Source organism: Chrysoperla carnea, chromosome 1 (assembly GCF_905475395.1).
Source record: "Chrysoperla carnea chromosome 1, inChrCarn1.1, whole genome shotgun sequence".
In the NCBI taxonomy this organism is placed as follows: Eukaryota; Metazoa; Arthropoda; class Insecta; order Neuroptera; family Chrysopidae; genus Chrysoperla; species Chrysoperla carnea.
The window spans coordinates 65,141,377-65,168,215 of NC_058337.1; the positions used below are offsets into that span (position 1 = coordinate 65,141,377).

The window sequence follows — 26,839 nt, forward strand, 5'->3', positions numbered from 1 at the left end:
GCCAAATTAGAATAAATTATTTCCCCCAAATTATATTACACTAACGGAAACGCAGGAAAAACTAATATTGTTATTCTCCTTTTAATTCAGCTATTTTTTTTGCAAAATTTACTGTATATTATAATTTTATTATCTTCTAGCTGCTCAGATAAATCACTGTCCAAACTCCAATGATAGAAGTCGAAAAAGTAGGAAATTTCAAAAATTATAATACCCAAAGAAGCTAATTTGTAAAACATACTTCTAAAAAGGAAATAGTGAGACTGTTCCTAAAAAAAATGTTTCGTAGATGTCGTTATTTTCGATATAGTCGAAAAAGCAACATAAAGCATCAATAGATTATAATAGCTCGAAGATATTATACAGGGTAATTTTTTAAAAAGTTTAGTGCGTCTAGTTTTATTTTGCGATGGCGTCTTCCACGTCAAACGATGGTCAATTTTGTTTTTTAAATGGAACTACCGATTTTTGTAGCAGATTGATTGATTTTACAGTTTTTAATGAATAATTAGTTTTTTCGTAATACGAATCTGTATAAAAATTTTTATTTAAAGAGTTTGTTGGTAAAAAATTTTCTTCGTCAAAACTTTTCAATCTGAAAATACTCGAAATTAGGTGAAAATTTGAAGTATAATTATTTTAGGCAAAGTTCTAGTAGTTCTATTTAAAAAAAATGAAATTGATCCCCATTTAGTCCGGACGGCGGAAAATAAGTCAGTCAGTTTTTACATTCTCCCTTGAATAGAAGATATTTTACCGATTTTTGATATTCTCATTCGTTTTAAAAAATGTTATCTGGGATCCTTTAAATTAGTCCGAAAGAAGATTTAACGTTTTATAAACGGAGAAATTGTTATCTCAGTTATATAAACGCTATGATTTTATATATCATAATTTTGGTTATCTTTAAAATTCACATTTAATTTTTCATTTGAGTTGGATCTAGCCAATAAACATCTATTTTGAATAGAATTTTATTTTTAAAAAAATGATTCGGTAGTGGCATCGCCCAAGAACTTTCCAATAGTTTATAAAATTAAAATTTTTAAATTTAAACTAAGTACTTGAACATATTTTCGACAAAAACCGTATTCGATAGTTTTACGGCAAATATTTTATTTTTACTGATTCAACTTAAAAATTTAATTTAATTTTTAATATTAGCAAAAGTGTGTATCGATAATGTGTTCCTTAGCACTCGGTATTATAATCTAATTAAAATGTACACCTTACCTTGCATGTAAAACCGCTATTCGTTGTTTATCAGCTGAGAGCCATGAATCAATATCTTTACAAATTGTACATAATCCTTCTAACGGTGGTGCTAAATCTGATGGCCAACCAACTTCACGGACACGTTCATGTTCACTACGTGCTGCACGTCTTGGCTCTGATAAATTGAAAACCTAAACATACACATACACAACACATAAATAAACAGTGATACCTATATAAAACATTAAAAACATTTCGATTAATTTTATATGTTTTACAAAATGTAACGAATCATGTTTAGAATTTGAAATTAAAAAAATATTTCATTGGTACTCGATGAAACATCAAGCTGGGAGGTTTCATAATGGTGAGCGTATTGTGAGGATTATCATTAAATTTCCCCAATTTCTCGGAAACTTCTTAGAGTTTTATTTTTCAATAACTATTTTAAAATGGTAGTGATTCTTTTAGTGGCTTCATACTACTTAATCCACATATTGGCATCGCCTTCGTAAAAATTTTTGAAAATGTCTTCTATCATCACTGCTATGCACCCGGTCCCTCGAATAAAAATACAATTTCACTGAAAATAGTTCAGAATAAGAGGAATAAAATGTAGTGGCATGCCATATACAAATTCTACAATTCAGCCTCGAGTACAATTTAACAATTATCTATAACAAGGAGGGGGCAGGCTGAACAAATACATTTTGTCACCACCTGCTATAGAAATGAGAAAAAGTGAAATGTTGATTTGCCAAATTCGAAAAAAGAAACTAACTCTATTATAAAGCCCATACGTTAAATGTGAACCCAAAAAGAGGCAAACTTCTGAAGAATAGATGCCATGATATATTATTAGGCATAAATCCCACATCAAAGGAAAAATTGATTTTTGAAGTGAAAACTTCAACAGGCGCGTTGGGCGATTTTTGGTACAGTGAAATCTTATTGATTCGCTACGCTAAAGCTACGTCATCATCATCGTCATCAACATGTTTTTGCTAGGTGTACTCATAATAGAACACCTTGCTCTAACTATTAGAACTGCGATACTGAGTAATAGGAATAATTTGCCAAAACGAAAGACACAGATGTACCGGTGTTGATTGAATTTTATATAGAAAATGTGATTATATGTGAATTTGCTTTTATTTGTGATATATGTATACGTACCATATAATTATTGCCATGTTTATTATGTAACATATGAGCTGCTTGTCGTTGTCCTTGTCGGTATGTGGATTGAGCAATATCGCTTGGAAACCATAATGCAATTATACGTTCTGTTACATAACTTAAATCCATTCCTTCGTTTCGATTCATTCGATATGATAAGCGTGGCTGTGATGTCATCACGGCCGTTGTCTGTAACAAAAACACGGAAAATTAGTTTAAAAAAATAACGATTAAAACTTTCCAAGTTGGATAAAGTAAATGAATTTAAAAAAACGTATGTTGATAAATTGGTCGTCCAGTACAAGTAGACATAAGTATAGCCAGGTATATAATACAGGAAGGTTCATAAGTAGGTATACAGAATAATTTGAATATAATCAGGAGATAGTTGTTGATCGTTGTAATAATTAACTTTAAAAAGAAATATTGTACATTGGTAGGGTGATTATGAAACCAAATCTGTATATCTCGCGCCTTTAACAGATTTTTAGATTTTCTTAGCCAAAATGCAATTGTTTTCGCAAACCCCTTAAGAACATTGTAAATAGATTCTAATTTTAATAATTCCAATAACTATGAAAATAAATCATTAGGGCTTTATTCAGATAAGACCCACTTCGTCTTGTACCTATATTGAATGGTTAATTTTGAGAACTTGATAATTTTAAAACAATGTAAAACTGTAATTTATTATTTTTAATCCCATTCAAGTGCTTTTGCTGCGGCACTCAAATCCCTCAAACATAATTTTCATACCATGTATATGAAATATACTAAGGTATACTAAGTTTAGTCCCAAGTTTGTAACGCTTAAAAATATTGATGCTATGAACAAAATTTTGGTATAGGTGTTCATAAAATCACCTAATTAGTCCATTTCCGGTTGTCTGCCAATCTGACGGTCTGTGTGTCTACTGTCTGCCTGTCATCACGATAACTCAAAACCAAAAAGAGCTATCAAGCTGATATTTTTATAGCGTGCTGAGGACGTAAAAGGTGAGGTTGAGTTTTCAAATGAGTAACATAGGTCAATTGGATCTTGGTTCCGTAGAATCTTGTAAAACGTTAGAGAAAGAACAAAAGTTTAAATGTTCCTTATAAAAAATAAACAACTTTTGTTTGATTAATTTTTTCGTAAACATCACTGTTTACCCGTGGGAGCGCAAATTATGCACAAATTGTATAGTACGTATTATATGGGTATATCAGTTATATATGTGTGACATGAATGTATGTGTAATGTGACAGAGTAATTACAGAGTCTGTACATGGTATTTCAACAATTAACTCAGTCATTTTTTTGAAACTAAGCATGTATGTATGTGACTTGTTTCAATTAAATATTTTACAATATTTTTATAAAAATTATAATTGTTTATAAATAGATTTTTATTAAATAATTGATATGCCTTTAAGTGTTAAGTTACATTTAACGTTCAAACGGATTAATTAAAACTTGTTTTGATGCGTAGCTCATATTTAATTTGTGCTACTGTATGGTGACCGTGTGTGTAATATATCGTTGGGTATAGCACTGTGAATGTAATAAATCGTTATGCTTTATAACAATAACCTTGAGTGAACAAGAAGCATAAGCTTGTGTTAATCATTTTTTGAAAAATTCTTAAACAAGTAATTTTTTATTTGATTTGAAAAGAATTCAATGTCAAGTTGTTGATTGACTTAGGCATGCAGTTTTCATCAAGAGGAGATCTTTTTCAATGGTTGAAGTGCCGTGTGCTTGTGGTAAAAACACACACTGTAGATCATTTATCAAAAAAATTAATTTCCTAGAGGTCATTTCAATTGACTTGATTATAAATTGCTTAAGTAAGTGTATATTGTTTATTTATTGTTTTACTCTTTTGCATTTTTTTTTTTGATTAATTGTCATAGCAAGGGAGTCTATGACAGTAAATAAATAGAGAAGACGTAATTTTAAACTTTCAGTTTTAAAATACACTTACATCTTCGTATAAAAAATTACTTTCACAACTATTTATACAGTCATTTAAAACAGATTATTTTGAATTCAATGAAAAAGTTTAAATTTTGTTTTTTTTTTTGTCTAGCGTGAGCCCAACATAAAAATTTTGAACCCTTCCTGTCCAGAAAAAACTGTGATTGCATAACAACTTATATTACCGACTTAAAGAAAAGCAAGCGTTCTGATTTTTCTTGAATTTGGTTCATATTTCATTTTTGTGTAATTTTTCGTTTACAATAGGTATACGCGTTTTTCTAAACGATGATGGTACAATATTTTTCAAGACTTTAAGTTAACAGTTCGCAATATAGAAAACACATACACGTACAAAATACATAATTCTTGAGACGCGTTTGCCCCGGGCTCTGTGAAAAGTAGAAACGAGTAAATTTTTATAAGAAATCTATTTTATGAATCAAACTTGTCACCAAAAGATGGCCATATATGCAAAAATTTAAAGTGCCCAACACGGTTGTGCTGCATATATCATCATCCATTAAATCATACAAATGAATTTCTTCTCTTGCTTCTTAGCTATAACATAAATATTACATAATGTACGTTCTTTATAATATTAGTTATTTTTATTAATAACAAGCTGCAAATTTCTAAAAATAGATTTTAATTAAGTGTGCAGTTTATTAAAAAATATCTACGGGTCATCACTCTATGAAATCATAAAGCCACTCAGTTTAAATTACGTGCTACATTTCTCATATCTCTATATTTATATCACTTCATAACAAAATTCCAAATTTTATTGATTGGTGAAGAAAATTGGTGGAACTGAACCGATTTTGAAGATCAACGCAAATTTTTTAGTATTTTCGGGTACGAAACTGTAAACTCGAACTTGAAAAAAAGCTAAAAACACTCTCCATAATTACCTTACAAACGAAAAAAATCGAAATCGGCTTAAGTGCTACGATGCCACAGACAGACAGACACACACACACATAGCGGTCAAACTTATAACAAGCCTTTTTTGTACTTCGGAGGTTAAAAGTAAATGTTTGCGTACAATTTAGTTGTCACGTACGTAGTAAGAGGAAATATTATCTCAAAGAGGAAATAGTACCTATTATATAATAAGAAAGATAAGCACTTATTGGAGGACGGAGTGTTTGGTTTGAGCAAATTGCAACCGTATGATTTAAGTAAGTACATCAAATGAAGTTTATTATTAAAGCATTAGGTTGTTTTGATTCTATAAAATGCCCAAGTACCTTAAGATGTCTTACTCCATGAATGTTCTCTTAATGTATGGATAACGGCTAATTTAAAAATTTTTCCTCTTAAAGTTTAAGTATAAAAATTGTTTTTTCGATCAGGAATAAAAAAACAATTTTCAAACACAAAAGCCGACGAATCATAATAACAATCGATAAAATCGATAAAAGACAAATTGAACATTTATTTAAATGGTGACCTAACAGTATTCACATGACCTTTGAGAATACCTTATAATTGTTCATGTATTGATAATAATAATTGAACACTACTTGATTCAAATCATAGATATCATGAATATTGTTATTAAGACAGAATTAACTAAACACATTTATTCAAATAATACAAGACAAACATACAAAAATTTCTTTTTTTTTATAAAAAAGTACCGCCACGGTTGTTTCTTTACTTTATTGTTGGCAGTAAGTACACGGTGGAAAATCGGTACATCAAGTATTGTGTAAATAATACAAATTTTTACACAAAATACCGTATTTTTTTCATACAAATATTAATACAATCAAAGTAAATATAATGCTAGTAATTCTGTAGTTTCGATGTTTTAAATTATTTTGAAAATAATAGAAAGAGAGACTGGCATCAGATATCATTCGGAAATTCTTTTCATTCTCTTCGAGAGTGCAAACAGATATGTAAACACTGATGTAGTTGGAAGGATATTTCAGCTTGAGTTATGTATTACGTCATATAACATTTACATCATGCAAGTTCTAAGTACTAGTTTTCTAAGTGAACTTTAACATTCATCCTTCCATTGGATTAACGATTTATTGTTTATTAACAAAAGAAACATTTGCGCCACGAACTCATGCGCTACTTATGATATTTGACACCAAAGAAACACATTCCATGAGGTTTAAGCAAAATGCTAGCGGTTTCCGTCATTTTCCTTTATTAGCCGATTTTTGTAACATCTTTTACTGTACTAATTGTTAATACCGTATTACGTCAGCTGACTTAAAAGACTTATTCAAATAATACAAGATAAACATAAAAAAATTATTTTTATAAAAAAAAAGTACTGCGCTGCCGTTGTTTCATTCTATTATAGCTTGTACCTATACGAAAGTAAACGGCAGAGTAATTACTATGTAAATAATGTAAAAAAAATTTTACATAAAAAAATTAAAAGTTTGGTTACACAATATTGCAGTGTTAATAATTTTCTCATTCCTTTACGATATTTTAGTTTTGATTCAAAAATTACAAATACTATCAACATAACTATTTTTATACCATGTATAAAAATGAAATATACATAGTATATTAAGTTTAGTCCCAAGTTGGACACGCTTAAAAATATTGATGCTACAAAAAAAAATTTTGGTATAGGTGTTCATAGAATCATCTAATTGGTCCATTTTCGGTTGCCCGCCCGTCTGTCAACACGATAACTCAAAAACGAAAAAAGATATCAAGCTGAAATTTTTACAGCGCACTCAGGACCTAAAAAGTGAGGTCAAGTTCGTAAATGAGCAACATAGGTCAATTGAGTCTTGGGTCCGTAAGGCCCATATTGTAAACCGTTAGAGATAGAAGTTTAAATGTAAAAAATGTTCCTTATAAAATAATAAACAACTTTTGTTTCAAACATTTATTCGTAAACATCACTGTTTACCCGTGAGAGCGCAAATTATGTACAAATTGTATAGTATGTATGTTATGTTACTGTTTGTCTATTTAGACTTAGGTTACGGGTTCGAATCCAGGCAGCGGCAGTGTGAACAATTATGATTAAAGAGGGCGGTAGAATTGATCACATTGTCGTCGCTTGGATAAGAACGAAGAAACCGACTCCACCCACATCAAAATAAAATTGTAAGTATGTTTGTAATTAAATAAATAAATATTAACAAATAATGATGTGGGTGGCTTCTGTTATAGGCGTATATGTCAGAGAAACGGAGGTTAAACCCCATCATAATTATTATTATATATGTGTGATAGGTATATGTGTAATGTGATAGAGTAATCAACACAATTGTTTGTTTTCACTTGTTGTATTAGAAGATTTACTTTGTTAAGAGTCTATTAGTTAATCTATTTGTATACATACATATTATACCGCGAACATAGGCATGGACCACAATCTTTTTATTCGGTTCGGTATAATCCGTGACAAGATGTTCTAAAAGAAAAATATGAGCTAGACAGACTGCTGACTGCTTACTGACTTTAAAATTTTGAGCTCTTTTGTGCAGCGGGCGAAAATAATTTAAAGTTTTATAACTGAGAATGGAATAGGCAACAGAATAATAGTTGTGCTCCTGATCTATCTGTACTAGAGTCTAAATAGTTCACGTCAAGGCATACTAACATGAAAAAAATTGTCTGACTCCAATGCATATTGGGTAAATAAAAAAACTGATTAATTTCCGATGACATACTGATTAAAACGAATATTATGTTCAACAATTATTATGTATATTTATGTACATATAAAAAAAATTATTTGTAAACGCGGTGTACGAATTAAGTATTCAACTAAATCTTGGAAAATTTTATATAATATAAAAACTTGATCAATGATTCCTCTAAAGCTATTTATTATCAAAAAGAACATGCCACAAATGAGGTTAATTGTTCCCTCAACGGGATGCGTATTGGTTTTTTTAATTTTATAATCTGCAAACGAGAAAACTTTTTTTAACTTCACATAATTCAGCATCAAAATCACATAAACAAAAAACGTTTATTAATACTCTACCTGGATTACAACGAGGATAAAACCTCATTCATATAGGTATGTATAGGTATGGTAGGTACATTTACATTAAAATTAAAAATTTTATTTGTTCGTTTGCAATTGACAGAATGTAATGAACTCAATTGTAATTCAATGCCGTGTGCTTTTCAAAACGTTTTTGCATTGATTAGAACCATAAAGTAGAAACTAAATTTTAATTTTGTGGTTTACAAAATGAATATTTATTTTGGTTAAGATAAATTGGAGTGTGTTTTTAAATTATGAATTTCAAGTTAGCTCGTATTGTTTATTGATCATTAAGTTTTTGGAGCTTATACAGTGTGTCTACAGCTAAGTTGGCAACATATGGAAAACTCTTATTATAAGTTATTTACGAAAAAAATTTATACTTTATAAAAACCTCTGCATTCAAAAATATTAACATTCAGCTATTCACTTTTGACTTCGAATATACAGAGTGTCCATAAATTGAACAGAAAATAAGGGAAGCGGTTCAAGAAATCGCTTCTGAGATATGTATAAATGTATAAAAATAATTTGGTAAAAGAAAATTTACATGTATGGAACATGAGGGTGGATACGTTGAGGCAAAAATAACTGAATATAATTATTGTTACTTACGTCAACAATAATAATTGTAACGTAATGTATGAAAAATAAATGTTTTGTATTAATTAATTATTTTGTTATAAATGTTTCAAATTATCAAATAAACGTTTTAAGTATGATGATTGGTTAATTTGGAAAACAGATAACGGGTTTTATAAGTAGGGTTTGAAAAATTTAATTTAAAATTAAATTGATTAAAAAATTTCCCTCGTTAACAATTCATTCCTAAACCGTTATTTTCAGTTCGTTTTGGCCTCAACGTATCCACCTTCATGTTCCATGCAGGTAATTGTTCTTTTACAAAATTGTTTAAATACACTCCTACAAATTCCAGGTGTTCAAATGTTCTACATTTCTAAACGACAATTAACATTCCTATCGAACTTTCTCAATTTGTAGACATCCTGTATATTCGATGTTAAAGGTGAATAGCTGAATGTTAATATTTTTGTTCGTAAACCTTACAATAAAAAAGTTTTCCATATGTTTCCAACTTAGCTAGACAACCTGTATGTGTTCTGAATGAAAAAAATCATTTCCAAGGTTTAGCTTTTCTTTCAGTCTGTTTTAATGGTATTCTAAAGAAAAGGGTACTTTCGATAGCGAAAAATAAATTATGAAATTTGAAAAAAGTTCAATTTATGTAAAAATAAAGCACATTTTTCTTTTATAATATTAAAATTAAAAACCGTAATTTTTAAACTGTATATCACGTGACCTAAAACGCGGGCAAGCCTTGATGTGATGTCATATCGGTATAAACCATAGACCATCAAATAGTTCAGTGTAGACAGCTGGGTATAATATATCCATAGATAATAAATATTTATATTTATTATAGTTAGTTGTCTATGAATATATCTGTTAAACTTATTTGTGTTATTTCGTATAATGTTACCGATATAGTCTAAGATCCGAATTAGGGTCGACCTTCACCCATCTGTTTACCGAATGAATGTTATTTTTTATGAAGTATAAAATGTTAACAAATATCCCTGTAATGGGTTGCCTAAAGAAATGCGGTCAAGACTACTTTTAGTGAAAATATCAAGAGTAAAATCTTTTGAAATTTTTCTCTTACTTGTATATCTAACGAATTTTGGTCATAAAAGTATGTAGCAGCTCAATAGTAAAAGCCATAAGAAATATGCAGCGGCTGAATTGTCGATCTTTTCATTCTCTATTATCCCATATATACAAGTTGAAAATAGTAATTACGTGCATCTGTTAATTCATTGACTCGCATATCTAAATAAAGATAATTTTGTTACAAATACGGTGGCATATGATTGGTCACAAAATATTGGTCAAAAATAATGTTTACAAGCTTTCCAAGTTTTGATATTTATATTAAAAATAGTCTTGACCATATTTTTTAAGGCAACCCGTTACAGGAATATTTCTTAATATTTTACATTTCATAAAAAATAACTTTCATTCGGTAAACAGATGGGTGAAGGTCGACCCTAATTCGGATCTTGCACTAATATTACGTCACCAAATTGGATGCCCGCGTTTTTGACAGTTTAAAAAAGGTCTAAAATTTAATTTAAGTTTTTAGCGTGTGTTTTTTTCCGAAATAATTTTTTGGTGGCTTTTTATTAGCAAAATTAAGATTTTGAAGTACTTTTTAAAATGTAGTAGAATACCCTATTCCTCGATGTTATTATATATCACTTAAGTAAAGTATGTAATTTTTACATTAATATGGTATTTAACGGTCAAAGATTCTATAAAATACCTTATATATTATAGAAAATCTATAATCTTTAAAAGCATACATTATAGAGACTAGTATAGTTAGTACATCAAGTATAATTAACTATGCTTACGGACAGGATAGATACATACATGACAGTCAAAACTTTTAATGAACATTGAAATTGAAATGAATATGTATCACAAACACATAACAACATAATATATATAGACAAAGGTGAAGGTCATTTTAATTTGAATTTTTTATGGATTTGGCAATAATAATAATGACACTAATATTGTTACTAGGACCCCATATTTATAGTATCTACATATACATTAACATTTTTATTATACTATGTTTTTATTGTGTATTTTTTGTAAGTTTCGTCATAGATACAGTGAGATAATTACGAGATACATATTTACTACTTTATTTACACTATTACTTTATTATTACCCGGAATATTACCAAACTCAATCCCTATGACAATTATTCGTGCCTATTCGTGCTTAAATTGGGAAGTAAGTTTTTATAAGTTTCTACACGGGGAAAAAATTCACGGATTTTTTACGAAACTACTATAATAATTTTTCTTCTATATTACTGTAACGCTGTACTATAGTTTTTAGGAAATAATTTTTATGATAAACTATCGTAAATTTCGTTCTTGAAGAAATGCTACAATAAAAAAAAAGGGAAATTTACAAAATTTAAAAAACCCCCGACCAATGCGATTTATTTTTTGTAAACCGATTTTTAGAAACTTAGCTATAAAATGTTCTCAATCAAGTCTGCTCGACCCTTTAAGGGCTACGATGTCACTGAGAAACACACAGACTCTCAGACAAACACTTTAAACTTACAATACTCTTTCTTTAATCAATATCAAAGTAATGGTCAAGGACATCAGACGAGATGAGAAGGATACTTAGAGAGCTATCATTTTTTGGGACAAATTTTTGGAAATTTTAACTGAAATTGAAATATTTGAGTTGACTTTGGTCTTTTGAATTATTGTTTTGAATTACCTACTTATTTTACCATTTCACTTTTCGAAATGAATTGAGCCATGTTTATTTGGCCATTCTATAGTAATTATTTAAATGTTAAATTATTTGTCATGACTTTTCCAAACTGAATCAATTTTGAAGATCATCGCCAATTTTTTAGTTTTTCCGGGTACAAAACCCTAAGCTCACACATGAATCATAGTTAGGAACACACTCCGCTCATCCGTTTCATCCGTTCATCAAAATCGGTTCATCCGTATAGTCGCTACGATGCCACAGACAGACAAACACACATAGTTTAACCAACAAAAAACACTTCAAATGCATTTTTTTCTTTGCTAATTTTAACTACACTATGATTTAAAAATAAATTTATTAGTTTAGTACCTACTTAGAAATTGTGTTCAGAATAAAATCAAGGTAAAAAATAGTACTCATTGATTTCATAATTAAATACGAGAAGCATTTTATTTCTACGTAAAAAAAAAAAAACAGAACTTGTATGAATAGGGGAGTTTTAGATTGCTTAATAAATCAATACTAGAACATTGATTAGATTGTCACCATGTATCATCATTTTTCAAAAAACACAGTACAAATTAAATTTATTATTAATATCTTGTATTGAATTTATATCGGTTGATTTGATATTTATGGACTCAATAAAGGAAATTCAAAGATTGGATTGTAATAATTCTTTACAGAACATTTACGTTCCTCAAAATATATATTTTTTAGATACATATTATATTTCTTATATAGAATACGATACTGGTAATAAAATCAATTTTTATTCACTGAGATTATACATTAAAAATTTGATATCTATACATAGATCTGAATAATAAGTTTTATTCGCCTTGAATAAAAAGACATAATAATAATAAATATGTCCTGATTTTACGTAACGATAAAAATTCACAATATACTTTTTACAGATTTAAAAGTGTCATGATTTTCTGTGTAATAATTTTGAATATAAAATGAAGTTCTTTTTTAAATACATATATCTTTCAAAAAGTTTTATGTTGTAAGTACAGACCATATGGATCGTTATAGCCTTACACAGTGGCACAAAATTATTTTGATCACAACTTTGTATATTAAAATAGTATATTACTGAGTTTCCATCTGTTTTTTTCTGGAAATACAATTTTTAAAGATGTATTGATTAACAAAAATATACCCTTCGGTCGGGTTGATGAACTTCTTAATTTATTTCTTTTGCATACATTTAACATTTTTTTGAAATGTATTTTTCAGTGAAATTGTAAAGCTGTTTAAAGAAAAGAAAAATTAAAAAAAATTAACAGATGAAATATAATTGTATCTATCATATTTAAACGCTCGATGCCTTTGTATTAAAATTTCAGTATGTGAGCATTTGGTTTTAGATTTTAAATTATATGTATGATTATGGAATATAATTATGAAACACTTTGTATAAAATTTAAATGGGTTTAAGCAGAAATAATGTAGTAAATTTTTATCTTGTTAGTTCTTTAACTGCTATGAAACCATTTTTAGAGTTTGTTTTTGTCCCTATTCTTAAAATAGAGCTCCCATTAACGTTATTTAAATACCTATTCTAATAAATGAAATGACACAAAGTTTTAAAAAAAGCTAATTAAACTTTAGCAATTTTTTTTTTAATCGGATCACACAAAATGATAGCATTTTAAAGAAATAATCCAGGTTTTTTGGAAATCCTAAAATCCAATAGCTGCGTAACTAACAATCCTATAAAGATAATTTTACTTCTGCTCTTTTTGCCAAAAAAATATGTTAAACTTGAAGGGTTCAAAATTGATATTAAAACGTGAGGTTATAAGAAGAATGATTTTCAATTATTAAAGTATAATAAAATTAAATAATAGTTTAAAAAAATACAATTTTGTGATTATCTGACCTAAAAAGTAGAAAATAATTGTTCGAAAAAAATTGTGCTAAAAAATCATGATCTCGTAATATAGCGTGGAGTGCTTGATTGAAACTATTGTAAATATTTTATTGACAGATATTGGTAAAAGTAAGGTCATTATGAAAATCTTAAAAAGCATGCCACCCACGCTTTTAAAGATAAAATTATTTTTGTTTTCATTTTATTTTTTTTCGAACTTACAGTTCAGATGGTTACAAAACCGTGATTTTTGTTTGTTTTTTAAACTATTATTTAGTTTCTACTTTTAAGTTCAACTTGCTACAAATGCATGTTTTTTTTCTTTAAACTATTATTTTTTTAACATTATGGAATGTTATCTGCGCTTCCACCATCAAATATTTTTTAGTTTATTGTTATGTTAATTCAGAAGATCCTGAGCACGACTGGGCCTATTAAACTATTAAATTATTGTTTTGTCATCGGTTTAATCCGACGTTTTGAAGTGGTTGAAAATCTGCTTTAAAGAATCCGTTACATAGATACATAGATACATTTTACCAAGCTAATAAAAGCCTGTTAAAAACTTGTTACCTGACTTAACTATAATCAGGTAAAATTTCACATAAATACGAAACTTGCGTTTTAAACATGAGATTCTTAGAAGACAAATGAATATAAGCCTTTTTGCTGTAAATTTTGTCAACTTTAATTGTTTATACAGATTTAAATTATCGTAGGATCGATTGCAAAAAACGACGGAAAGTTCTCTTTGAAACTTTTAAAAATCTCGAATTTTTTCCCCATTTGTGCAAATTGATTGAACTAATCTCAATACAGAATACAAAATTTTGCGAGGTACCCAATTGGAAGCGGTTATAGGTGTTACATACCGCCTGGAGCTACGGATGAAGCACACGTTCGTAAAAAGTAAAAAAAATTTGGAAAATTTTTATCAGAACGTTATTATTGATAAAGTAACGAACAACTTTCTCTAATTTTAAAAATACAGAGATAATAGGATGCGAAAAAAGTGCGATATTTTCATTCAGTTTCCGCTGTATTAATTAATTTTACGAAAAAATGTTTCGAACAAAAGTTGTAAATTGGACTATTTCGTAGTTTTCCTGCGTTATATTACACCTAAAACCGCATAAAATTTCGCTTTTTTAATTAAGAACTATCTCAATTTTCAGTATTTAAAAGGTTAATCTGTATTATAGCATTATATTCTCGATGTTAAATACGCCTGGTATATAATTTCAAAATAATAATTAAAAAAAGTTGAATATAAATATTTTAATGAAGACAAAATGTATCTTAATTTGTTATAAAATAATTAACAAGTTATTGTACTTAGTAATTAAGATGTGACTGTCATTTTAACTTAAGTACGTATTTAAGTTTCTTTTAAAACTGGTCGGCGACTAAATTATTCTTATTGCTCACTAGTGTAATGTGTAAAAACAACTCAATTATATGAAATAGATATAAAAGTTGGTAGTTATTTTATTTTTATAATATTTATTTTTTTAAATAATATAATATTTTTATATGAAGAAAGAAAATATGATTTTACAACATAATTATAAAGGTATGATTATGGTTCCGTATTGGAAAAACGACCGTAATCAAAAGATAGATAACGTTATAACATTTGCATAACGTTTTCGTATTTGCATAAAGTCTCCTAGAGATTTTTTTATAAGCTTTAAAATAGCAAAAGCTTTGATTAATGTAGGTATGTTCAAATATTTTTTTCATCCAAAATTTCAAAACTCTAAAAATTTGTCTAGAAGTAACACGCATTTCCGGCTATTGGTATATCGAGAAATGGCTATTGTTTAAATTTTACGTACAAGTCAGTTATATACATTTTTAACTCCCAAACTAAAAAAAAAAGAGGTGATATAAGTTTGGCCGGCTATGTGTGTGTCTGTCTGTCTGTGGAATCGTGGCGCCTAAACGGATGAACCGATTTTGATTGAACCAATTTGGTTTTGTCTGAATGGTAATTTATTGGAGAATGTTAGCTATGCTATGTTTCAAGTGCGAATTTATTGTTCCTTACTCGAAAAAACTAAAAATTTGCGATGATCTACTACATTGGCTCCATCCTGAAAAGGCAATTTAATGGATAGTGTTGTTAAATATGTTTCAAATGTGACTTTAGGGTTCCGTAGCCTAAAAATTTGACGGGGAAAACTTTTAAATTTTGTAAATTCCATTTGTTTGGATTATTTTTAGAATAAGCTATTTTTGAAAAACTATCAATGAGCTCAAAAAAGTAATAGTAAAATAAGAAAATTTAATAAAAAATGAGTTCATATTAATATGCTATACGATACTATGCCAATAAATGGTAAACAATACATAATTTCACCATTATTTGATGACTCAAGAAGTTTGACATACTCCTTACAAGGTATCGATTGTTTCGATTGAAATTTATTGTAAATAGCAATCCAATTTGTTTCACTTAAAGCACCGAACCTCGAATATACTCACCAAATTCACTACATAATCGTTATAAAATAATATAAACGAGTGTTAAAAAGCTTCTTTCTAAAGTACTATAGTAGTATACTTGTACATGAAAAATAAAAAATTTTAAGTAAAGTTTGTTAAATTAAATTCTTTAACTTTTTTAGCTTTCGAGTAAGATGAGGTTAAACATACTACACCTTCCTGTTAGTTTATATGCAGTTTTTTTTTGCGTTGTTTTTAAAATATCCGTATAGAGATCTTTCGTTATGTAATTAGATAATAAAAATTTGAGATATTTCGAGTGTTGGTAGTTCATACATTCTTTCATATAAATCCACAGTACTCAAGTTATAATATCACGGTGGTTTTAATTTACATTTTTTTTTTTAGAAAATCAGATTCTGAGTGGCACAACATTCCAGTGAATACTGTGTGTTTTATTAAAAAAATGAAGATATATATTTTTTAAATATTTCATTGTAGTCAAAGGTTCTGGATAAAAAGAAAGAGAATAGAGCTTTAAATCTAAAAATTTAAATTATTTCCTCTATAATTTTTTATAAATTACATTCGGATTCGGTGCGTTTGTGGATGGTGGCTAAACGAAAAAAGTGTCTGACATCGACCGACAATTTTTCTATAGTTTATTATCTTGAAATATTAATATCATTCTCAACCATTGGAGGATAACCATTGAGGTTATTTAGGATAAACTTTCTTATTTTAATAAGGAAGTTTTTAATGGGTTCGTTTTTTGCAAAAATGTCTTGAACAAAAATTTTAAGACGAATACAAGCTTTTTAAAACGAATAAATTTTCATTCAAACAATGTCACCATCTCTTACCAGTAGGTAATGAGAAAATGTTCACTTGTAAAAGGCGTCGACAGTCTAAGCGAACCTCAGTGAAACTTTTATTGATCTAAACTTTGGGTTTCCAACTTACTCTTATTAAAATCTTATTTTTCCAGCTACATCTTAGTCTCAAGTTAAATGGGACACCTTGTATCATATACATTTAGATAACCGAAAGTTTTAGGTCAACGGTCATTCATACCAACTTGTATTCTGCAGTATAGTTTTTTTAAGTATTTTTGTTTAAAGTTCTAAAAAATCTTTCTAGTGAAAAATTTCTGCAAGAATTATTTTCGAAACTGTATAAATCTACTTACATAAAGCACGTGAAATTGTAAGATCATTTTGTATTGCTGTACATAAAAACATAAGCTTTAGGTATATAAAAAATTATTTGAATCATATTTCAGATACTGTAAAACAAAATTGCCTCTAGGTGAAACCATTTTAACGGGACTACAAATTCTTTTTCACACTTAACGAAGAATTGATACAGTCTCTACTATTGCACATCGTTTTAAGTTTAAAAAGGTACAAAAAGTGAAATTATATTATTTATTATACGCTGATACATTTTAGTACTCGGTATAATTTGCCCAATTTTCCTAAAAAACCAAAATTTCTACATCGCGGCATATCTGTATTTTTCTTTGCTTCCAGACATAACAATAAAATAAACAAAATTAATAATTCAAATAATCCACAAGAGCTGATTCTTTCCTTGCTTGTTCCATTTCTCTAAGCTCAGAATTTAATATGTATGTGTAACTGTATTTATTATGTATACAACTTTTGTATGTACAAAAGTAGGTATGTAATAAATATTAAATCTTTAAGGAAGTAAATTTGTGGAATATGAAAATATCTTTTATAATATACGTATATACATTAATATCAAAAAAAGAAAATCGAATAAGTATGATGTTGGCTGATGACAATTTGGTTTAGTAAATACAGGCAAATTGTAGCAACCCGAAAAATGGATAATCATAAAGTGTAGACATTTCCATAGACCATCGTTTACATGCTATGAAAGGAGTTAAAAAATCATGTTATGAAAGGAGTTAAAGTTTTTTCACCTGAAAATTGGCTCTTTAATCCTCTAAATATTATTCGATGGATTTGGATCAAAGGAAAACCAAAGTTTGGGCCTAGTTCACGCCTTTTCGAAAAAACTCTGGGTTTGCGAAAAATGTTGCAAAAAAAGTGATTTATTTTTTCGTGAGAAGCTATTTTTGTACTTAACTTTTCTTGTATTTTTTACTGTTTAAAAGATGGAATCTACGAGTTAATGACCCAATTAACTTATGCTACCACTTACGAACTCAAAGTCACTTTGGCATCCTGAATACACTATAAAAACCAAAATTGGAGCATCTATATTTCTAAGCGTGATTAACTTACGACTAAAATTAATTTCATATATAAAGGGTATAAAAAGGTAAAAATACCAAGCTTAAACGATTTATCTAAGAACGTTTTTATTGCATTTGCGTGTTTCCTGGGTTAGAAAAATATTTTTTTTGTGTTGTGTATTAGGTATTCTTTTTATTATACAGATTCCTGTAAAAATTTCTGTCTATAGGGAGTTTAAAAAAATGGTAAAAAAGTTTGGTAGGTAAAAACAACCGACCTTGTTGTATAAATGTTTAAACAAAAGTAGCTATCTTTTCTCCACTGACAACATTTGTGGTTTTGATAAAAGGTAAGTACATATTCATTTTATTTAAATTTTTAAATATTCATGAAGTGTATAGCTTGTTTAAGAGCTTGATATGGTTAACGTTAGTAAATAATCGTAGGGGTTAAGGGAGATAATGCATACTACAGTGGTGTACTGAATGAATAAAATACGATACATTGCACGGCATATGTACCTAAAATCTTATGATGATGCTATTGTTCTGTGAATGAATTTATTTTATAAAAATAATTCTTTTCGTACCGAAAGTAGTTTGATAATAAATCCTGATGTATATTTGTCGCGGGTGAAGTATCTCAATATCCAACTATACTATGTTTCTTATGGCTCGGCGAATGGGGACTAGACAAAAAAGTTTCTAATCGATTCTCTTTTTATAGTTTATTATCTTGAAATCAACATAGTCTTCCCAATGAGGCCGTGGCATTGATTTTATGGTGTTCGCTCCACATGCGGAAAGTACCACTTATTAGATACAATTTTATTAACACCATTAAATACCATTATTTCATTGTGCTCGTTATTCAATAATACATAATTTATTAACAGAAAGGAACATAGTTCCTGCCGGGTGCTTACAACACCTGTCGATCCTTTTATTATTGTTTATGATTCATTCAAATAAAATATAGAAGAAAACAGTGTACAGCAGAGTTGCTATAGTGGAAGAAGCCCAGTTATCGGAATAGTTTTCATTCCAGTCTCTTCCAATCACTAACAATTATATAAATATCCAATCACTAACAATTATATATTTGTTTGTATAAAAATTGTTATGATTTTAAGAACAAAATAGAATAACAATAACACATGTTTGGTGTGTGTGTACAGTTTCGCTTAAATACATACATTCCAATGCTGTTTCTGCAATGCTTTAGATAAGTTATAATTAATTTTCCATAAAATCCCAATAATCGGAAACATCCCTGATTTTTATTGAGTTCGATTATCGAGGCTTAACTGTTAATACGAAAAAGTAGCCGATCGATAGAAATCATAACTCTGAATGGATAGAAAGTAAAATTAATAGTGGTTATAAAGTTGATAAATATTTCATTCTTATCTTTCTCTTAATTTGTTACAACTTTTTGGCTGTTTTATCATTAAGTAGTGTAACCTAATTTGGAATCCGCTGAAAAGAAATTTGGACTGAAACACTAAAAGCTATCTCTCTGAAAAATCTTCAAGTTTAGCAACATAGCACCGACAGTTTATTAAGCGATTTAACAGAGATGTACGAGTTATTCAAATAATTATTTAGACATTGGAAAATGTTTGCTGTTGCCCTTGAGTAATTAAATTTTTCAATAGACTTCAATCAATGTTAATATCATTAAAATTGAAATGCATTTAAGCCTTACGGAGCCCTTTGAAGCGTGCATAAAATAAATGAAGTCTTATATTATTACTAATAAATTATTATGTTATCATTTACATCATTTTAAATCATGGATTATCCATTCAGGATAACACACCCTATATACATTATATTTAATAGTTTACACAAGCATTGTCGTAACTTGAATGTAAAATATAAAGAGTTTTCCATTTAAAACAATATAAGAACTTTAAATTTGGATCAAACAACTCAATTGTTGTTGAATTAAACAACTCATTAAACAATTTAATTATTACTTAAATTTGAATTAAATAACTTAATTGTGTATCAAATATGGATAAATTTTATTAAAAAGAGTGATTTTTGGTAATTTATTCTATATACGGCTCCAGTGAATTGTAAGCGGCAATTCGTTGGGAAGAAATTCTTTTGGCTCATCGAGGGCAGTTTTAAGACATTTGAATTTTAAGACAATTTTCAATTCCGATTCGATAAAAATGGGCTGATAAAACATTTCTTAATAAACAGATACTCAACTGGAATACTCATTTCGAAAATAAATTTCAAAAGGACGTGTGTTGGTTAAAAAACTTGACCGACTCGAAACGACTTGACTGAATGTTAAGAAATGTTAAGAAGTTCAAAAACCTCAACCTAAAGCTTAAAATTCTATCATTTTAAGTGAAAAACCCTTTCTAATAAATATAATAATGCATATAAAATCAGTATACACACACAAGTGAACAAAATATAGGTCAAAACCAGAATATCATTTTTATATTTTTTGTCTGCTTATACTTATTTTGTATACAGTTTTGTATAATAAAAACGTTTCCAAAATATATAAAATCCATACAAAAATTTTAAAAACGCTACATCTTTGGTTCATTTTACTTAGTTTATACCCTGGATCTGGAACACGAAGTTTATATCATGGCTTATATGGCATATATTGATAGTTTGTTAATAATGTGAATAGTGGTAGTCGATCCGTGAAAGTAGCATCACCAAATGCAAATTTTCATGAAATGCTGATTGGATTTGTTAGTCCATCATTTATAAACATTTTTCGAATCAAAATTTTCATTTGATTTGTCCAGCCTCTGATTGAAAGTTATGGCACAATTAATAATTATGATATTATCATGCCAGAATGCAAAATTTTCACAAAATGCAAATGTCATTCGTTAGGCAACAGTTTGTTCACGTTTGTCCAACCAAAACTTTTGTTTTGAAACACGATTTTATTAGCCTCATACGTATGTCAAATCGTCGGATTAACTCGAAATTTGGCATACTTATCAAAGACCGATGACAATACAATCATTTAATAAGTTTATGTGATTATCCTGATCAGGATTTTCAGGATTAAAGATTTCCATATCTGAAAATATATACGTTTATTTGCGCTCCCACCATATTTATACTGAATTTTTAATAATAAATAAAAGTCTAAAAAACTAAAAGACACAATATAAATAATATTTTAAAAAAACTAAAAAACACACTCTTGTAGCTAGCTTGTATACTGCTATAAGCAGTCATTAGCATGTTAGTGGCGCGAACTCATTACATTTTCCCCTACCAAAACTGCCCCACGCCGCTAAAGAAGTTTTCACTTCAATAATGATATCGACTTCGTTGAGGTGTCGAAGCGAATTAACGGCAACATAATCCGAAAAGAATTTCATTACATTCGGTCGAGTCGTTTCAAGTTGGGCGAGTTTTTCCTCAAATTTTTCATAATTTACTTTTTATTCATAAAATATTATTTTAAATAATTCAATCACCACGACCGTATATTCAATATTACATTAAACATCACAAACAATATTTTAAGTAAAAAATTAGTTCAAACTAATAAAACGTAAATAGTAATTCATTTTTGGTTTCAAACATTGTTATGACTCTTTCTATGTTATTTACACAGTAGTTTGTCATTATTACACCACATTATCTCATCCCTCAGGATATAATTCGTGTTTATGGTAGCTATATATATACACAATATTAAACATATTTACTTTCATTTTAAAATCAAATTTATTTGGGTCATTGGGAAACGTTCAATAATAATAATAATAATAATAATAATAATAATTTATAACAAAATATTGTATTATTCATTTTTAATTACAAATTTTTTATACGAGTTCATATAACTTTGTTTGTATTATTAATTTTTCATTTTAATTAATATGTTTTGTGTGTTTTTTATTTTGAAAGTAATTTGAAACAATTTTATTGTACTTTTATAGAAAACTAGCAGTTACACGCTTCGCTGGATAATTTCAACTTTAAAAACAAAAACACGCTGCGTTAAAGCATTTATTTCCCTTACTATTATTGATAATCACCTCTGCCTCACCCTTGTTCCCACAATTTCATGAGTTTTAATTTTTTGGTGCAGAGCCCTAATTTGTTATCCCAAATAAAAATTAATTTTTATTATCTCGGAATGATATTCCATCAATACCAAATTACAAATGGATACATACTGATGTTTGATAATCCCACAAGAATCCAAAGTTTTTTATGATAATCCCAAAGTAACCTACCATTTTTGTAGGATGAAAAGTATCGTATTGTAATCCAGGTTATACTATCTATGTGCAAAATTTCTTCCAAATTCATTCGGTCGTTTTTGCGTGATCGAGTACAACATTCAAACATACAAACTTTCACGTCTATCTAATTATTTTGATTTAATTATTGAATAATAAATATAATTAAATTTTTTGAAAGTTTGAATACTTGTAGAAGGTGGCCAGTCAAAGCTTCAAAGTTGTTTGAGAAACCCAACAGTGATCTTTTCTTTTCTTTCGAAAATTTTTGTAAATTTACCCCGAAATTATTCTAAAACTTGGGACTTTTATATTCATCTTATTACGTACCATACGCGGTTTTGTTTCTTTCTTTTCAAATTTTATCTAACGCAGACGGGTTTTTTATTTCTTTAATTTTATGATTTTACTAAAAAGATGCGAAGAACTGCTGTGAGCCTTTGTATATGAATTGAATTAAAAATAAAACTGCTGTTAGCCTTTGACTATGATACTTTAAGAAGGAATTTAATCGAATCGTATTGGATGAAAAATATAAAAAATTTCACTGTTGGGATTAAATTTTTATTAATTTTTCTAATTATTTTTCAATTCCAGCGTTTCGATTAAAAATAGCAATTAAATTTGTAATCCCAAGATTATGATTTAAAAATTTTAATACAAACATTGATATTAAAAACTGACTTTTAATTTTTAATCCCAATATTAGGTTTTAAAAAATAATTCTTTTATTTTTATTTCCAACATGGAGAAAAATAAAATTCCCTTTACTTAATGTAAAAAAAACTTTATATATTTTGAAACTTACGTGAAAAACATGCATTAGTCACACGAAACTATCTGACACTTTAATTAAAACATAATACACTTTAATAAAAGTCATAAATAAATTTTTTGAAGGTAATGTGTACATTAAGAAAATATAATATTTTTGATAAATGAATGTTTTTGAAAAATATGATTTTATGACTTAAATGGCCAAGTTTTAGTCTAAGAGTATAAAGATTTTCCATTTATTAAAGAAAATTGATTGATTATCTATGTTAATGCATCGCTCCCTTGAGTGACAACAAGTGACTTAATATTTAAAATTATAAATTCGAGGTCATCAAAAAATTTAATAGGCCAGGATATATATTATAAAGAAATTTTTGATATAGAATAAAACGACCTTAACTCATCAAGAATTATGTAGGCGATAATAATAATTTCATTTTACGATCGGAATTCCTTTTTAAATTTCATTAATTTTATGAATAATTGCAGTTCGAAAGTTTCTGAAATTTTCAAGAATCTAGTTTAAGGAGTTAATAAGCATGTGCATTTCCTATCAAAATAGATTATATTAAACTCATGTAACTGTATATATTTAAGAAACTTTTAAAAATGAATATTATTGAGTATTGATTTTGTAAAAATTCTTATTGCAGTGACTCTTTTACTATATTGATAAATAATTATTATGATAAATTGTTTTGTTTACTTCTACAAATTTATATTTACATTTGCATTTTTTTTTTTTGGGTTAAAGATTATTGAATTTTCTGATTTTCGTAATTTCTAATTTAATATTGTTATGTCATTTTCTTGCAAAGTTTTTAAGTTTCTCGTATTCTTACTTCATTCACGTATAATTTGATTCGCTTAATCTTATGCTTCATCTACTGAAGATTTGAAACTTTTAAAGTAGAAAATTAAGACAATAAGGATGTATGAGCATAACAACAATGTTTGATATAAAGGCTCAAAATTTTTTTAAAAGAAGACATTTACTCAAAAAATATATGGTTAAAATTTCAGCTTAGGTATCCACGCAAATTTTTAGGGAATGTACGAGTAGGGTAGATTTAGAGATTATATTATCTTATTTTGAACTTTGATGATGAATTTTGGTATATCTTTATGAATGTAGTAGAAAAATAAGAATAGAATTTTTCGATACCGTTCTTGGTTTACCAAATATCGAAATTGTACTCTAGAAATAATATTTGGTATTTTTAATATGCATCAATAAAAAATATTAATATTTCTGATTGAAAACCCGATAGAAGAAGGTAATCACAGTGGCATATTTTAAAAAATTTTAATATTGAGTGTATTATTTCCATTTTGGAGCTTTTCATTTACTATTTATTGTCATCATATAAAAATCAAATTCTATTCTATATATATTTGAAAATATTACATCCGTGATATACAGTCTGGTTAGTTATTGTGTGGTTATTTGTAATCTACATAACGTGTTATTTTACAAATTGGGTGTTTATCAACTATATAAAAGCAAGCAAAATTTATGTTACATCAATGAATAAAAACATTTTCTATAGGTTATCTATGTTGTACAAAAACCTAACAGCGTTTTTGATCCTGCATTTTATCACTGTATGTATGAACGATGGATATGGTTAGAATTAAAAAAATGTATATGTAACTACTTTTTTAATACTTATTCTGCTATTCGCGATACCGGGTCAGCTGACTTGTAAATATTATTACGAATCTTCTGTATGGGAATATAGAAAAGTGTTGTTTTTAGACTTTTTCAGGCAATTTTTTATATGTAGTACCATATTTTTATATGTAATACCATAAAGTACTTCAATAAAAATAAACTTAATTTAGAATAAGTAAAAATAAAGTGAAATATAATAAGTAGGTATCATAATAAGAAATCTGAAATTGTAATTTTCATTGTGATTTTTTAGTGACTATTGAAATAATTTTAAGGGTTTTATAGTATTTATTTTTTGACATAATGTGTTTTTTGGAAAATAATACTTTTACTAAATGGTAGTATTGGCTCCGTCGGGAGCCAAGAGGTTAAATTATAATATTCAGAATATCAATTGATGATAATGACTCAAATATGCGTGGTTGAGTATCCACTTAATCTCCAAATTGCTTGTTACATATGACGTATCCAAGAAAATAATTAAAGGATTATAAGCAACCCCCAAGAAAACAAAGCTACGTTCTTGAAAAGCGAATCTTTTTCCATATTTATGTTGTAATGGATATTCAGAATTCAAAATCAGGAAATCAGAGTAAGTTAATCATTTAACTATTTCCCATTGAAGTTAATTATAATTACTAGCTTGAATTTTCATTTAACAATTTTTGCCAATATAATTCATCAGTTTTATCTTCAATGATATAATGAAATTTCGACTGAATTGTTTTAAATAAATAATTTTATATGATTTATTTAAAATTAAAACCCGTATATGATAATTACTCAAGCGTATAATATTTACATACAGAATATAAATATTAAATTTATTATTATTTATTACTACCTACATGGAAAACCAATTGAAAATCAACGATACGTTGTTTTTGATGTGCAAATGAATTTTATACATGATTCACAAATATGTTGGAAAAAAATCTGAAAGACTTACGAATTTTTCCAGGTGGAAGCACAAACAATACAGTGATCTATTTGCCACACAACAAAATTTTCTAAGCGCTTCTCTCTAATTTCTCTCTAATAATTCTTCTATAATTTATCTTTATGTGATATCAACAAATTTGTGCCATGAGAGTTTCTAGAGAATAATGACCGGATTTCAATCCGATTTTCTTAAATTGCTTTTAAAAAGACTAGTTTATTCGGGAGAGGTAGCGTATTTTAAGAAAACTAGATGACCCTGTGAACTGTTACATCTACATTCATTTGATAATTGCTTTTGATCAGCGATTATTTATCTTAATTAACTTGCATCTCCAATTCATTAATAGCTATACTATGCTTAGCCCACCTGCGTGTTCTAAGCACTATAGCCTTCACTAAATCAATTAATATATAATACAAATGAAACTTTAGTAACATTGAAATTTTAGCAAACTTTTAGCACAACATTGCACACTGCACATCGCACGGTTAACAGAGTTATATATGTATATATTTATACTGTACCGGTATAGTAGGGTTCTATATATTTTATCTCCTGTTTGTTGATAATTTAATTTTTGTATACATAATATCTTTTATCAATTTTGTAATTAATTATAATCTAAAAAATTATTTCGTATAATATTTCTCGTTTATTTTTATAGCGTAAAACTTTACCTGCATGATACATTCCAATATAAATGTAGTATGGACGGATATAAAATATTTGTCTGATTTAGAACAAAACGTCAAAAGTAAAAAACATAAGACATTTTAAGATAAATTTTTAACGAATATTTGTCTTTGAACTTGAAATTCGGAGAAAATTTGACCTAAACTTAACAAAAACTCAATTAGATGCAGAACATTTGAGTATGCAAATGTCCTAGGTACCTACATTTGTATATGTCTCATAACGGCTCTCATTTGAAATGTCATAGCATATACTTTTTAAACTAA

At 27.9% G+C, this 26,839-nt stretch overlaps 1 protein-coding gene across 8 annotated transcripts in view; it reads right to left on the reverse strand.

Moving 5' to 3' along the window:
* The window catches only part of LOC123305288 (tensin-1), an 832,583-nt gene that overhangs the window by 79,713 nt on the left and 726,031 nt on the right, over positions 1-26,839 (reverse strand). For all 8 annotated transcript variants that reach the window (XM_044886969.1, XM_044886968.1, XM_044886965.1 and 5 more), the window contains 2 exons: positions 2,392-2,583; positions 1,234-1,406 (listed from right to left, as the gene is read on the reverse strand). In XM_044886969.1, the coding sequence (XP_044742904.1) occupies positions 1,234-1,406; positions 2,392-2,583 (365 nt within the window). The remainder of the gene's footprint in view (positions 1-1,233; positions 1,407-2,391; positions 2,584-26,839) is intronic.